This window comes from Populus alba, chromosome 3 (genome assembly GCF_005239225.2).
Source record: "Populus alba chromosome 3, ASM523922v2, whole genome shotgun sequence".
NCBI classification, from domain to species: Eukaryota; Viridiplantae; Streptophyta; class Magnoliopsida; order Malpighiales; family Salicaceae; genus Populus; species Populus alba.
In genome coordinates this window covers 702,226-719,697 of record NC_133286.1, presented here as the reverse complement: position 1 = coordinate 719,697, position 17,472 = coordinate 702,226, and the positions used below count along the sequence as shown (strand labels likewise).

Sequence of the window (17,472 nt, the reverse complement as noted above, 5' to 3'; positions counted from 1 at the left end):
AAATAACAAATGGGAAACATTAGGGAAAAAAATCAAACTTAAAATCTCTAAAACTCTTAGAGACAAATTAAATACTAGATTAAAATGGAAAAAAATAAATTGTAACCCTTCATTGAAATTTTAAAATGGACAATGAATGTATATTAAGATTCGAAACCATTAAGTGCGATATTATCTCTAAGTATTGGTACTTCAATGGTTTCAGCCATTATCTTTTGCATATCTAAAACATTATCAATTAAAAATAGAAAAAATAAATTGCAAAGCATCTAGTAAAAAAAAAAGAAATGGAGTATTTAAAAAAAATTTAAATATTTAAAAATAAAAAATTTAAATAGAAAAGAATGACTTAACATATTTTATTTTTCTCTTTTTATTTGTTATGAAAAAAATAATATTTACAATACTCTATGGTGTTTTTTTTTTCTCTAATGGTTTGTCAATTTCATTTTCAATCTAATTTTTTTATTCAAATTTATCTCAATTTTCAAAATTTGAAATGTTTTTCTAATATTTCTCAATTGTTGATTTTATAAAAAATTTTAATTATTCTTTTTAAAAAAAAATTATAGGTGTAAAATTCTATATTCTTGGCGTGCGTTGAGATTCAATGGAAACATTGATCAAATCACAATAGAGGGATCATATTAAAAAAAATATCTAGAGTAAAGGGATTGAACGAATAAAAAGATAATATTAAAAATATCAAGAATGGAGGTGTGAAATATACAATTATTTTCATTGTTTATTAGAGCTCTGAGTTTAAAATTAGAGGATTAGGATGGAATTAAGAAAATGAATTAAAGTTTGAGGACTCATTTTAATTGTTGTTCTAAGAAATAAAGAGAGATATTTTATAAGTTAATGAATAAAATTACAAAATTTGAAAACAACATATATTGGCAAGAAAAACTTGATATATATATATATATATATATATATATATATATATATATATATATATATTAATGTTTTCATGTTTTGATTTTTCCCTTAAATCAATGAAATCTCAATTAAATTTTATTTGGTGATAAGAATTTCAAATTAAAAAAAAAAATCAATGCTTTTGTTGATACATGTTTGAATTAAGAATCATAATTTCATTTAGAAAAAAATTTTACATGGCAATCTAATAACAAATAATATGTTTCCATAATTGATTAATGTTCTTATAATGTCTATATGCAGGGATATATCATACATTATTATTCATTTGTGGGCTTCCATGTCTCATAACCTTATTGCTCTATAAATGGCGAAGAAGACATTTATCAATGTATTGTAAGATTGAAGAATTCTTGCAAAGTCATGATCATAATCTCACGCTTATAAGGTACTCTTACTCGGAGATTAAGAAGATAACTCACGGATTCAATGACAAGTTAGGTGAAGGAGGTTATGGCTCGGTGTACAAAGGAAAGCTTCGTAGTGGCCGTTTTGCAGCTGTAAAACTTTTGCGCAAAGAAAAAGGTAATGGGCAAGAATTTATCAATGAAGTTGCAACCATTGGAAGAATTCACCATTGCAATGTGGTGCAGCTCATAGGCTTTACTGTTGAGGGCTCAAAGCGTGCCCTTATATATGAGTTTATGCCTAATGGATCTCTTGAAAAGTATATTTTTTCTAGGCAAGGTACCATACCGCTGAGCAACCAGAAAATATATGAAATTTCTCTTGGGGTGGCTCGTGGCATTGAATATCTACATCAAGGTTGTGACATGCAGATTTTGCATTTTGACATCAAGCCTCACAACATTCTTCTCGATGAAAAGTTCACTCCAAAAGTCTCAGATTTTGGACTTGCAAAATTGTATCCAACTAATAATAGCATTGTGTCCCTTACTATGGCTAGAGGAACGATAGGATACATGGCTCCTGAGTTATTTTACAAAAGTATCGGAGGCGTCTCTTACAAAGCTGATGTCTATAGTTTTGGGATGTTGTTGATGGAAATGGTTGGTAAAAGAAAAAATCTAAATGCATTGGCAGATCATTCAAGTCAGATGTACTTCCCTTCATGGATTTATGACCAAGTTAATGAAGGAAAGGATATACTTGAAGATCAAGCGACAGAGCAGGAAAAGAACACAATAAAAAAGATGACTATAGTGGCATTATGGTGCATACAATTGAAGCCTATTGATCGTCCATTGATGCATAGAGTTGTACAGATGCTTGAAGCAGATATTGAATCTCTACAAATGCCTCCTAAGCCTTTTCTCGTTCCACAACAGACATCAAATGATGATAGGATCAATATGGCTAATCCAACAAGTTTAAGAGATCCGTCGAATGTTTGTAGCGTTGATTCTTCATATCAATTTGGTCGTTGATAGAAATACTCTTATATGTTTGTTTATTTAAGTAATATGTTAATTTTGTATACCTTAACTATCTAAATTTTGATGATAGTCGTGTTTGTTGTCGCATGCGTGCAGCGTCGCGGCGATCGCTCACCCCCCCATCATCGAGTGTGGTAAGTCTATCTATTGTGAAAAATATGGTGAGACAAGGAATTCTTTGTCTCTTAGCGGTGAAAAATAGAGTGGGAGTCGCCACCTAGTATTTTGGTCACTAGGAACCCTAACTGGTCTTAGAGATTGGGTACAGAGACTGATTGCGTAAAGGGAAGGTATTAGCTTTTCAAATACGCCCTGCCTAAGGTAAGCTGCATTGTTTTATTGTCTAAAAGATTCTAAGGTCTTATCATGTTGGTCCGTCTAGGGTTCAAGAAAAGCCCTCCTCAATAAGGAGGTTCTTATCTTTTGGGGTAAAAATCTAACCGGTCTAATACTATAAAGGACTACCTTTTTAATATTGGGAATACATTTTACGTATAAATTCGTAATCGCAGACATTAAAACAAAACAAAATATTTTTTTGAAATATTAGCCAAGTTCTCATGACTTTAATAAATTGGTTATTAAAACCAAAAATGCATGCTAAAATAATATATTTTTTTGAAGTTTTCTTTGTTGTATAAAAAATAAAATATGAGTTTTTTTTTTTTAAGCTTTGAGAGACTTGGCCGTATGCCTAAAGACAAAAGTTCTTTTTTTGAAAATCGGGTATTTTTAATACCGGATTTGTATTTTTATGATATAAAAATACAGACCAATCTTAGTCTAAATGACGTAGAAAAATCCGTGGAAAAATCACAATTTTAATATATATAATAAAAAACACAAGAACAAAAAAAATAAAAAAATAAATAAATAAAATGGACTGGGCTGGGCCTGACACGACCAAAAGATTGATGTCTTCTCCCAAGTGCAGGAGTGTCGAAGTAATAAATAACCCGGCAAGACCGGGGTCGAACCACATAGAGGTTAATTGTATAAATTATAAATAACAAGAAAACAACAACAACAACAACAATAACAATAACAATAACAATAACAATAACAATAACAATAACAATAACAATAATAATAATAATAATAATAATAATAATAATAGTAATAATAATATTAATAGTAGTAGTAGTAGTAGTAGTACTAATAATAATAATAATACTCAGTACGTGGCGTTGTTATACCTGAGAATGATCTAAAAGATCGGGTCACAAGTTTCCAGCCTATATACTGATTTTATGATAATAATAATAATAATAATAATAACAACAACAACAACAACAATAATAATAATAGTAAAAAGAAGAGGAGGAGGAAGAGACAACAATAACAACAACAACAATAATAACAATAATAGGAATAGTAATAACAATAATAATAATAGTAATAATAATAATAATGACAATAATAATAATAAAAGAAGATGAAGATGAAGATGAAGAAATTAATGAGAACTTTGAGATGGAAGATTAATGTAAGGATTAAATAATGATAAAAACAAATGTCAAGGTTAGAGGATCCACCAATGGTATTTCAAACAAGTATAATATAAACTCTTATTACTCAATTTGGAAACCACACATAAAGGAGGTTCCAATCGGATGATTTCTCATTAATAACTCATTATAAATTATTAACATGATCATATTAATTATCTTAATTACATAACACCAAACTTTTAAATATTGTGAGGAATTCATGATATTAACTGATGTTAACAACAAATCAAGTTATTTTCATAGCCCAGGTGTAGGTAATACCATACTGTTGGGCTATGAGAGTGCCAAGCATTTGATATACCAAATGTTATACAACACAAATGTATATTAACAATTTAACAAGCAAGGTATTAAGAATTAGCAAGATAAAAAGATAAGACATGTTAATATTAAACATTAAGATCCATATTGAGTTTACACCATACTTGTTCTTACACCATACTTGTTCTTACACCATTAGTGTAACCTTTTCACATTGACATAATAAACTTAGCTAAACATAATGAAGAAGAGAAACATAAATAAACAAAACAAGAACATAAATAAGATACAAGTTAACTAAGAAAAAGAAAGGAAATGAAAAGCATAAACAAGAAATTAATGAAAGCAAAACTTAAGAATTACAAAAAAATATAAAGAGAGAAATAAAGAGCATGAACTTGATCTGAACAACCAAGCCCCAAAATACATGGAAAATGCCTCCTTTTATAGGCCAAAATTCGGAATTATTGATTTGATGAATAATTGTTGAGTGGGTGGCCAACTTTTGACTTGGTGAAAATCCTTATCTTCTTGTCTGAATAAAACAAAACTTCTACCATCCGAACTGGGTCCTCTGGTAAACATGAAAGTTGTAGGAAATTGACTCAGCTTTCCAGGAAAAAAAAGTAGAGGTCATTTGGACTTCTAGAACTCCAGATATGGGCCAAACACTGAACAGTGTTCGGGCTGTAGGACAGATTCGGACTTCTCCGTTGTTGCTATGATTTGGACTTGAAAACGGCCTTGTTAGATTTTTATGTTCACATGAAAGTTGTAGGCCTATGTCTCACCAAGTTTTTTTAAAAATTTGAAATCATTTGGACATCTAGAACTCGAGATATGACCCAAATATAGAATAGTGTTCCAGTTTGGACTGCACCAACATCTCTTTTCTAAGTTTCACCCTCTCTTTATCTTCACAAATTTCAGTAGTTGAATTCATCAATCAATCCTTTGATTTATGTGATAGGCCTGCATTTAAGATGAACATTTACCATATATTAGGGCATTTTATAGTATTAGACTTGTTATTATAAAACATGCTTTAGTTAAAGAGTTATTGATACTTTAAGTGCAAAATGATGATATAAAACCTTGATAAATATGCACTTTCAAGTACTAATCAGGGCCTATATTGGTTCAGCCACAAGGCTGGACTCAGCCCAGCTGCGTGGGCTAGGCTGATGTTCCACCCTTTAGCTAACAGGGCTGGACTTAAGCCAGCCACGTGGGTTGGGCTGATGTTCCAGTCCGCAATAAAACAAGGCTGGACTGAGCCTAGCCGCATGGGCTGGACTGAGCCTAGCCGCATGGGCTGGGCTGATGTTCCAACCCGAAGCAAAAAGGGTTGTACTGAGCCCAGCCGCGTGGGCTGGGCTGATGTTCCAGCCCGTCATAGAATGAAAAAAAACCATGACTGATTATTGTGCATGAGCATAGTAACCAGTTAATTAATGAGCAGGTTACTGTGTGCATGAACAGTAACCGACTAATTATTTTCTTCTTGCATGCAGAACGTGCACAATGCACGTTCTGTTGGCAAGAAGATGATTAATGATCGGCGTGAGGGGAAGGGAATTTACCTGAGGCGATGATCTCGAATGGCTGAGCTGACGATGGTAATGGTGACTGTTCTCGGTGGCACTGCGGTGGCGGTGACAGTGAAACCTAGTGACAGCAGCGGCGCTTCTTCTCCACTGTGCAGAGACACCAGTCGGTGTTTTCTTCCCCGCCGATTTATCCCTTCTATTCCTTTTCTTCCTTCTCCCCGTCTGTCTCTCTAAGTTTCCCAGTCGATATCCCCTGTTTTTGTGTTTCTCAGTTTCAGTCGTTTCTCTCTCAACACTATCAGTTTCTCTCTCTCTCTCTCGGTTTCCCTCCCGTTTTCTGTCGTTTTTCCTCTTTTCCTCCCCCTTTTTTTCCCCCTGGTTTGGGTGGTATTTATAGGGGCAGGGGGAGCGAGGTTGACCCTGCCCCGTCCCATCGCCGCCCGTGCATGGTGTGCACGTTGCCTACTCTTCCTTGGCGCCGACAGCGGTGCCCAATAGAGGCGTCGCTTGCGGGGCACGAGTGCTCTAGCATCTCATCATGAGATGGGTGGCATTTGACTTTGGCTCTAAAGCACGTGGGAGGAAGAGACAAGGGGAAGAAAATAAAAATTCTCTTCCCCTGCTGCACGTCCAGGGGAAGAAGAAGAAGAAACAATGCCGTCTCAAAACGACACCGTTTCGTCTCTTTTTTTTTTATGCATGAAACGATGTCGTTTTGCTTAAAACACGTCATTTATTTAAATGAAAAATGGCACCAAAGTGCCAGATTTCACATCAATCCTTCAATTTGTGTGCGTTTTGCATTTTGGTTCTTGGTCTATCAAAACATATATTTTTTTGCAATCAACCCTCCATAAATTCAATTAATAAAATTTAATTGAGTCTATTAACATTTGATTTTGTATTTTTCTTCCTCAAATAAAATTTTCTTAATAAATAGGGCTCTCACCAGTCAATGATATACTGTCAAATTTCAATATTTGTATTTTGAACCTCCTAAACCAATTTTGACCATTTTTTGGGCGCTTTGGCATCCTCTTTTCATTGATATCTTTTTGTATTATTTATTTATTTATTTATTATTATCTTTGTATAAATAAATAAATAAATAAGTTTATAATAAATATATATATATATATATATATATATATATATATTGTATTTTCTGTTTTCTTGTGTGGGGATCCAAAAATGAGTTACAACATTTGTTAAAACTTGCAATTAACTGGCTTACAAAGCATCCAATATACACTAGTCATGTATCGTTCTCACATTAAAATATGAATTTCTAAAATTACTTAATGTTTGTTCCATTATGACATTGTTTCTTTTTATTTTATTTTATTTTATAAAAAATAACTTGTTGACTCTTATAGTTATTCAAAACTTTAACTGGTCTTTAGAGATCTATGATAAGGGACATGTTAAGTCTAAGAAAAGATAATATCATCCCTGAAACATTCAACCTGAAATAGATTGCACTGTCAGTCTTGTCTTCATTGCTAATAGTTTGTTATGCTATACTATTATGATTTATTTACAAGGTGATGGTGAGTTCATCACAATATATTAAACTCTTTATTGAGGGTTCAAACCTAACCATTTTAAAAGTCCAGTTGGTTAATTTTGTCACTCTCAATTACTTAGTGAATTACCAACTCTAAGTTGATCAATCCAAATCACAACTCAAATTATATCTATGAATATACTAGTGAGCCTATATTAAGCTTAGTGAACCCAACTCAGATCAACACTTCCAACTCTAATGTAATGTCAATAAATATTAAACCTATAAAAATAGCTTTTTTTTTAAAAAAATAGAAACGTGTTATACTTCTCTTAACATTCAAAGTAATGGTTTGTTGTGAGTATATTTATTTTAAGCATAAAAAATAAAGAACAAAAAACTTTTTTTTTATTTGAGAAAAAAAAGGACAAAAGTTTGTTTTGTTAAATTTTTGGGTATGTCAGTCTAATGAGCCTTTACATTTTAACAAAAACTTATTTTGACTAATAAACTTGTCATTAAGTTCAAATATGCATGCATAATTTTTTTTTAAAAAAAATAACATAAGAACATTTTTATTCAGATGCGAATGCAAATGTTTTTTAAAAAAATTATATTTTTATACTAAAACAAGTTTTTTATAGAATGCTAAAATATAAAAAAATATTTTTTTGCCTTTATTTTTTTTAACAAACAGACTAGGAAGACAAATGTCTTTTTTTTTTTTTAACAATGATAGAATATACAAAAATGATTATTTTTTGAAGACTAAGTAAAGAACAAAAAAACATTTTTTTTTATTTGAGAAAAAAAAATATCAAAGTTTGTTTTGTTAAAAATTTGGGTATGTCGGTCTAATGAGCCTTTTGATTTTCACAAAAACTTAATATGACTAATAAACTTGTCATTAAGTTTAAATATAAATGCACAAATATTTTTTTTAAAAAAATAACATACGGATATTTTTTATTCAAATGCAAAAACAATGTTTTTTTTAAAAAAATTATATTTTTATAATAAAACAAGTATTTTTATAGAATGCTAAAATATGAAAAACATTGTTTTGCCTTGTTTTTTTTTTTTTTTTGAACTTATAAACTAGGAAGACAAATGTTTTTTTTTTGTTTTTTTACAATGATAGAATATACAAAAATGATTATTTTTGGAAGATAAAAAACTTAACATAAAACTTGATGTCCCCCCCCCTCTTTTTTTAGTTTAACGTGGGTGTCCGGGCTAGCTTACGCGCACCTCGACTAATCCCACGGGCCCTGAAGTTAACGATCATGTAAGCCTACAGTGGCCATCATATGAGTAACCCAGGGCTCGAACCTGAGACCACAGAGGGAGCAAACCTCTTGGTCCCAAGCTTTTACCACTGGGCCACCACTTGAACGTGAGTATGCTTGACCCTAACCCATCAAACCCTTGAATGTAGCCCAAAACAAACCAGATCAAATAATAAAAACCATGGCCGTAAACTCATCAATATTTATCAAGGAAAGTCTATGCCCAGCCTATTGTACATTGAAACCTAAAAACACTAACCCACAGCCCCGTTACCTGGCCCATAGCCCATCACACACATCCCAAATTAGAAGCCGAACGATCCAAAAAGAAGACGCACATTAGCCTATTGTCATACAAAACCCCTAAAGCTCATCTCTTTTACTGACCCTAATAACCTAAACACGAATTCACGCAGCAACCAGAGGCGTGGAAGGAAAGAAGGAATAGCAAAGAAACTACTGCAACTTGAAACAAACAGGATGCAAGCTTAGATTAATCAAATTGGAACTTTTTCTAAAAATCTCTTCAAAAATCATTGCAATAGCAAAATGAAATCAACTCCATTCTCTCGTCATTCTTCTATTTATACAAACAAAAACATCCATAAGCGGAAAGAATTCATGGAAGCAAGCTGAAGTTTTAAGAACAAAAAAAAAAAAGGGAACATACCTGGAAAGATGATGGTACTACTTGTTGTAACTCATTTTTGGGTCACCGGACAAAAAAATAATAAAATACAAAATAATAATAATAAATCAAACAATATTATCAAAAAAATATGACAGTGAAAAAGGATTTCAAAACACTCAAAAAAAGGTTAAAAATTGGTTGAGGAGGTTTAAAAATACAAATATTAAAATTTGACAGTATTTTATTGATTGATGAGAGCCTTGTTGACAAAGAAAATTTAATTTGAGAAAGAAAAGTCCAAAATCAGATGTTTATGGACTCAATTAAATTTTTGGAGTTAATTTGGGCTTTCATTGGAAGAAATTAAAGTTCTGGGGTCAAATTAAAGTTTTGGTCAAATCAAGGGCTTAATTGCATAAATATTGAAGTTTTATGGCCAATTAGGGACTTAATTGAAGAAATCCGAGACCAAGGACCAAAATGCAAAACACGCGCAAATTGAAGGCCTAATTTTGAATATGACGCGTATTGGCGTCAAAATCTATTTAAATGAAACGACGTGTTTTGGGAAAAACAGCGCCGTTTCATGCACTGTTCATAAAAAAAAAACTTGAAACGGTGTCGTTTTGAACGGCACCTATGCCTTCTTCTTCCCTTGGACGCGTGAAGTAGGGAAGGAAGAACAAGATTTTTTCCTCTGTTCCACCGCCAGGTCTCTCTCAAAAAGACGCCGACAACCCACTTGCTTGCCACGTGGTGGAAGAATGGAGGGGATGTACCCCTTGGGTGGTTTGGGGCGGTAGCACAATGGCCGCCATAGCCACGTCTCCTTCCCTTATTTTTGCCTATAAAAATAGGGGAAGGGGAAAACAAAAAAAGGAGAGTGTACAAAAGGGGAAGAAGAAAAACAAAAACAAACAGAAAGAGAGACAACAAGAGAAGAGAGAGAACACAAAAGAGGGGAGAGGGAAGAGAGAAGAGCAGAGAAGGTCGAGGAGACCGAAAGAGGAACAAAACTGAAAGAGAAAGAAGAACATAAAAAAAAAAACAGAGGAACAGAGAGAGAAGAGAGGAGAAGCACGTGGATATAGAGGAGAGAACCGAGAGTAAAAATAGAAAAAAGAGAAGAAGAAAATGCAGGGGTTGTTGTCTTTACACAGAAAAAGAAGAAGTATTGCAGCCGTTGCCACCGAGCTTCCCTGCCGCCGCTGCCGCGAGCCACAATCAGCACCGCCTCCACGCCACTACAGGTCAACCCTTCTCCTTTTCTTCTTTCTCCTACTTCTTCTCCTTTGCTGCCATGCTCCACTGTTCACGTAGCATGTGAACAGTGGAGGGCACTGTTCACACACGTAGATGGGCTAGGTTCGGCCCAACCCATGCATTTGGGCCTAGTTCGGCCCATTTCAATATATATATATATATATATATATATATATATATATATTAATATGTTGTGATTTGCTCACCTTTTGATTTATGTCTTTTTTTTACTTAATATCGATCTGTATTTTATGTCGTTAAAAATATAAAATCCTGTATTAAAATATCAGGTTTTCGTCAAAACTTCCAGAAATACAAAAAAAAATTGAAAAAAGAGAAAAATATTTTGGTGCATACGGCCAACTGTCCAAAGCTAAAAATCTTATTGTATTTTTCATACATAAAAAAAAAATGTTTTAGCATGCATTTTGACTTTAATAACCAGTTTATTAAAGTCAAGAGAACATTGGCCAAAATTTCAAAAACAACAAAAATTTTATTTTGTTTTGTTTTAATATCAGGGTTTATGAATTTATACGTAAAACGTATTCCCGATATTAAAAAGGTATTTTATTTTGATGACTTAAAACAATTAGGTTTTTTACCTGATAAGATAAGGATCTCCTTACAAAGGAGAAATTTTCTTGAACCATAGACAAATCAACAAATAGAAACCACAACAAGATCTTAGATTTTATCAGACATTAAAGCAATGCATCCTACCTTAGGTAGAGTGTATTTGGGGTGTTAATACATTCCCTTTACGCAACCACTCTCTGTATCTAATCTCTAAGACCTGTTAGGGTTCCTAGTGACCAGAATACTAGGTGGCGACTCCCATTCAAATTTTTCACTGATAGGAGACAAGAATTCCTTGTCTCCACACATTTGCCAGGTAGACCCTTATAATTTTTTCTTGAGGGTGGACGATCGTCGCGACGCTGCACACGTGCGACACTACTCTTGAAGAACATGAACAAATTTGTTTCATTAAGAAAAGTATGTCAATAATAGTTTTTTTATTTTTAAAAAATTAGTTTTGAGATCAACACATTAAAATGATTTGAAAACATAAAAAACATATTAATTCAAAATAAAAATAAAAATAAATTTGTTTTCAAAAGCACTTTTAAAATGCAATGCTAAACATGTCTACGCTGTGATTGGAGCAAAACATGGGTAAAAAATCACCCTTTCCATATATGTTTGCAAACCCAGATTTTATGCTAATTTAATATGAAAGGTACCAATTTTAGTCGAAAGAAGAAAGTAGTCTGTTTTATGCCAACCTTTTGATTTTGTAGATTTTATCTCAAAAAATCAAAATAGATTTGATACAATAAAAACTTATTTTAAAATATCATCACTAATGGAATAAGGGTTGAATAAGACCACAAAAGTAGGTTAATTTTTTATACATTCAAGAATAAAAAAACACGTTAAATTAAAAAATTTAGAAGTATTATTCATCAAAAGCTGCCAAAATTTAAGTTATATATGTTTAAATAGTTTTCAGAAATTAACTCTAATGGATCTATTATTATATGCTGAATTGATCCACTTATAAAAATTAACTAAAAACCTTTACTAATAAACTCAAACTCTAATTCAAACAAGCCTTGAGCTATAGCAAACAAAAATAAAAATAAAACTCATAAATCATAAGTCTTTATCTACCCAATGATCCTAAAAATCAATCTGTTATTAAATACCACCCGTTTTTTCTTCCTTGTGTAATTAGGATGAATAAAAATTCTTTGTAATAAAATGATTTTAGAACATTAATAAATTCTAACCATACTTAGAAATTATGTTGTAACTCATTAAAGATCCTTGTAAAATTAGAAAAGTTTCAAAAAAAGTTGTCACATCTTCGTAGAAAAAAGATTTTTACCAAATAAAAAGTCTATAAGTAAAAAAAAAACATAATAAAATTTAAATAGTCTGTTCCGACCTATATTACAAGCCCGTACCGAACACCGATTCACTTGAAAGTTTGCCTCAATATAAAAAATTATCTTTAAAATTTTTTGATAAAATTTTAATTCAATTCAATAATTTAGTTAAAATTATATTTAATAACGTATAATTATACCATAGTTTTACTATATAATTCGAATCTACCTTCCATAAATAAATAAAATATTGAAGGAAGATAGACTTTGGGACGCCTCACATCACGGGTGACCATAGGAGAGGTGGATGCATTGGAATTTTGAATGCCAAGCCTGTCAGTTTAAAAAAAAAAAAAAAAAAAAAACTATATATGCACGTCGTTTAAGGACCACCCACTAGTTGGCCTACTGGTATTTCCATTTACAATTTTGGGGACGAAGAACTAGCTACCTACTGATTACTCCTTTCAATGTTGGCAACTATCCAACTATAGATATTTAATCGGCTTATTTATTGCTATATTTTTATTAATATGTATGTTCAAATCAGCTTGTATGCATCTCGATTAATCACACGAGCTTTGAAATTAACGACCATATAAATCTCCAATGGCCATCAATATTAGCAACCACAAGGCTCGAACCTGAGACCTCAGAAGAAGCAAATATTTTAATCCCAAGCTTTTACTATTAGGTTAACTACTAGAAAATTGGCTTATTTTATACCATATTGCATGTGGCAAAGGCCAAAAAAGCAACGACTTTTGCTCGTGTGTGTGTGTGTCTATATAAACATAAACTTGAGAGGTATAACTCAATGAGTTAGGTCTTGAGTTTGCTCTTTAAAGATTATCAATTTGAGTTTTACAAACCTCAGGACTATTAAAGATTTACATGGTTATTAACTTTAGAATCTTAATAATAAAGTTCCGGACACCTATGATTAAAAAAATTAATATATATGAAACACCCGATGCAATGTGCTGCGTTCAAATTTTTTTTCTCCCATTTAGGATTTTTGTCTAATAAAGACACTCAAAATGCAATCATTTAGTTTTTGTTTGGTAATATAGTAATTTCTGTGGTTATATTGAAAAAATAAATATAAATTATAATTTAAAAATTATCCTGTGTTTTGCTTATTCAAATGATTTTAGTAGGAAAACATGTTTAATAAATAAGCATGCAATTGGGTAGTGTGAAACCATTAAATTACAAACAAGCATACGATCGCTAGCTAGTCAACAATCGCTAGCTAGTCAAGCTTGAGACAACCTTGAAACTTCAAGATTATGTCAACTTGATGTTTGTCAAGTTAGAGATAAGTTCATTGATGTTGGAATTTGAAGTCTCCTCCACTGATCAAGTCCTTGAAATGAAAATCACTTCTTCTTTCGACAAAGCAATGTCTTCTGTTTTCACACTTCCATGTTCATTATCTTTATAGCTGTAGATTGCCACCTTCCCTACATGGGCGGCAGGTTACTAATTCTGAACAAAAGACCGTGTGTCTCTTGGCTTTCCGCGAGCAGTGATTTTCCATATCCAAAAGCCAAGCCCTGTGGACTGCAATTCAATGTTCAAATTTGATGGCAAAAAGTAATTTAAATGAACCGGCAAATAATTCAGATCTAGATGCCATCTTCATTACTTTAGATTCGTGTAAAGTCAAATCATGCCAAAACAAGAAGCTCAATCATGTCGACTAGCTTGACTTTCCTAACTGGATCAATTCTGCCCCTGGATCTGTTATTCCAGAAAACATGACCAATATTTCCTACAGAGATGTCCATGATATTTTGTTATATGGATTTGAGCTTTCATGGTACTCAGCTTGTTGTGATTCTGTCAATGAGATCCAGTACTGCAACTATGATAGTACATATTGTGATTCATACGGTGCGTTTTCTTCTCTCTATCTCTCTCTCAGCTTACCTTAATTTGAATATAGATTTCATAACAGCACAAATCTCTCTATTTTGTACTTGATAAAAGAAGGTGTTTTATGCAAATCCATCATCCATGATCATTGTCTTGTTGTTGTGACATTGCTTAAAGCTTTATCTTGTTCTGGGTTTATCTATTTATCTCATACCCGTCCAGATATTTCATATGTTGTGAGTGTAGTCAGTCAATTTATGCACTGTCCTAGCAAAGATCATATGGATGCAGTTGTTCGAATTCTTCGATACTTGAAATCGGCGCCAGGGAAGGGACTTATGTTCTCCAAAAATGACCACGTAGATATTGAAGGCTATACAGATGCTGACTGGGCAGGAAACTTATCTGATAGAAAATCTACATCCGGATACTTCACGTTTGTCGGAGGTAATCTAGTTACATGGAGAAGCAAGAAACAAAAAGTGGTCGCACTATCAAGTGCTGAAGCCGAGTTTAGAGGTATGGCAAAGGGGCTTTGTGAGCTTCTATGGCTTAGAAGACTACTCTCAGAAATTGGCTTTGCTCCTAACTCAGAGATGAATTTGTACTGTGACAATAAGGTCGTAATTGAAATATCTCAGAATCCAATCCAGCATGACAGGACAAAACACATTGAGATAGACCGACATTTTATTAAACAGAATCTAGAAGAAAAAGTAATTTGTTTTCCCTTCGTCAGGTTAGAGGATCAACTTGCTGATATGCTTACAAAAGCGGTCTCCAACAAAAACTTTCACAACTCTCTTGACAAGCTTGGTATCAAAGACATTTTTTCACCAACTTGAGAGGGAGTGTTGGCATGAGCTGTACAAACCTACACACAATAGGAAACTATACATGTAATATTCTAGTATATCTTCTATTTATGTAAATCCCGATTGTTATGGGATATTATTTGATTTCTTTCCAAAGACAGCTAGTAGAGGTTGAAGGCTGCATTGTATAAGTATTGAGAAAGTATCAGAAATAAAAGAAAAAAGAATTCTTGAATGAAATCTCGTCACGTTTACATATATCTTCCCATTGATCATACATATTTTCTTCTTCTTGTTAGCTCTTGGTGGCTTTGAACTATATTTTTTTTTCTTCAAACTACTAGAGGTAGTATAATCAATCTTTTTTTTTTTAAGTTTAACGCGGGTGTCCGGGCCAGCTTGCGCGCACCTCGACTATTCCCACGGGCCCTGAAGTTAACGACCATGTAAGCCTCCAGTGGCCATCATATAAGCAACTTAGGGCTCGAACCTGAGACCACAGAGGGAGCAAACCTCTTGGTCCTAAGCTCTTACCACTGGGCCACCACCTAGATGGTTAGTATAATCAATCTTAACAGTACATTGTAACGACAAAAAAAGGGGAAAAAAAACGAAAAGAAAGAAAATTGATTCTACTGAAAGTGTTAATGTTTGTGTCTTCAAGCTCTTGCTATATACATATTTCCTTCATATCTCAATTAAACACAACTTCAAATCTTCATTTCCTTCCTGGCTATGATTCATTATTCTTTATTATCATCTCCCGTCTATGTTTATGGCTAAAAGCTATCCATTCTGATTTCCCATACTCCCCTACAGATCTGATCAGATCGGCAAATGGCTTGCTTCGGTGGTCCAATGCTCACTTCTTCAGGATTAACAATTTGTGGTCTCCTCCTATGATTAATAGCCTCAAATGGAACATGGATGGCTTTTCTCTTGGTAAGCCAGGCCCCTCTGGAATAGGTGGTGTGCTGCGAAACCACCATGGCCACCTTCTTGGTATGTTCTCTGTTCCAGTTGGGATTTTAGACTCTAATATTACTGAGTTAAGGGCCATTGTCAAAGCCATTGAACTATCAGCATCTAATTGTCTCTTCCACCATCAACACCTCATCATAGAATCTGACTCTGTCAATGCTATTAGTTGGATGAATAAGCCCCACAGCTGTCCCTGGAAACATCATAATCTGTTCTCCTCTGTTAATAGACTGATAGCATATTTTGGGTCCATCACCTTTTCCAATATATTTCGTGAAAGTAATTGCATGGTAGATTGCATGGCTAAACAAGGTGTGCGGAGATCAAGTGAATTTGTTGCCTGGCTTTGACTCAACCATTATTTATGTGGCCTTGCCCTTGTGTCTTCTGCCATCATGTCTTTGAATTATTTATGTTTTGTATTGTAGGGGAATGTTTAGCATTGAGCCAATTCGGATGGATATTAAATGGTTTTCTTTGCTTTTTTTTTTCTTAGTCCGCGCTTTATCCTATATATGGTTTTTTGTGCCATAGTAAGATATCGTGTGGCTTCTGTTCTTCTCTCGCCAGAATTTGGTGTTTAATAATATACACATCTTTCAAAAAAAAAAAAACGGTTCTTTATTTCAATCAATTAGGTATTCAATGACAACGCAAACCTTCAAAACTCAAGTAATTTGATGATTTCTTCTTTTATATGAACGCAGGCCTCAATGGTGCTCCTATCAGAGTGGCAATAGGTGACACATCTTGTCTTTGTCTGCCAATAAATATTACCAATTATTGAGATCACTAGTTTCTTTAAAAATTATTTGTTTTTTCTTGCAGACTTTCTGACTAATCGCATACTCAGTTATCTCAGTAAGAACCTGCCTTTTTCTTTACTCAAACATGAAGTCTAAACTGCATGCATGGAACACAATTTTAATTACATGAATTGGTTCTGCAAAGGCTGAACACTGACATGACCTTCTCTTTTCTTCGCAATGAAGTCTTTGGGCCGATAACCAAGTGTTTTCCAAGTGGAACATGGATATACTATTCAAGAAGAGAGGATGAGTTAATTTAGAGTTCTTTTTTTTGTAATCTGGAATTGTTTAATTAATGATAGACAATATGCGCAGAAAAACCATTTAAAAGCATTATATAGGGAATAAGTAATGATTAATTACTTTATTTCTTTCTTGTACATGATTGCCACTTGTTTACTATCTATAAGATTTCCCCATATTGATTTTTCTCCTTTTCTATAAATCTTGTAGGACAACCGCACTTGGGATTCTGAATTTACATAGGTAAATTACAATAACTCTGGAGTTATCATGTAAATATTGAGATTATCGAGTTCATCTAAAAAACCTTTTTAATATTATTTATTTATTTTCCAATGTCTTCATGTTTTCATATGGCAGAATACTATACGTATGTTGGGACCAAGACCATATCTTCAGATTTTCTCAGAATAATCATAGTTGTGCTCATAGCACTACTTATTTTCACTGGTAAGTACTTTCCTATGCTTCTTTGGATTCGTTGTAGAACATGA

The 17,472-nt window shown here is 33.1% G+C and overlaps 1 protein-coding gene and 1 long non-coding RNA gene across 3 annotated transcripts; both read left to right on the top strand.

Moving 5' to 3' along the window:
- Nucleotides 1-1,625: 1,625 nt before the first annotated feature.
- LOC118035406 (rust resistance kinase Lr10) lies at nt 1,626-2,383 on the top strand (the record flags this gene model as incomplete). Its single annotated transcript, XM_035040962.2, has 1 exon — nt 1,626-2,383. A coding segment is annotated over one exon (708 nt), but the record flags the coding sequence as incomplete, so codon positions are not given.
- An 11,603-nt stretch (nt 2,384-13,986) lies between these two features.
- Nucleotides 13,987-16,924, top strand: LOC140955352 (uncharacterized). 2 transcript variants are annotated; one of them, XR_012169328.1, is made up of 3 exons: nt 13,987-14,148; nt 16,634-16,666; nt 16,755-16,924. It is a non-coding gene; the product is annotated as an uncharacterized lncRNA (long non-coding RNA). The 2 variants fall into 2 exon arrangements; XR_012169329.1 differs by having other exon boundaries at nt 16,565-16,666.
- The last annotated feature ends 548 nt before the right edge of the window (nt 16,925-17,472 follow it).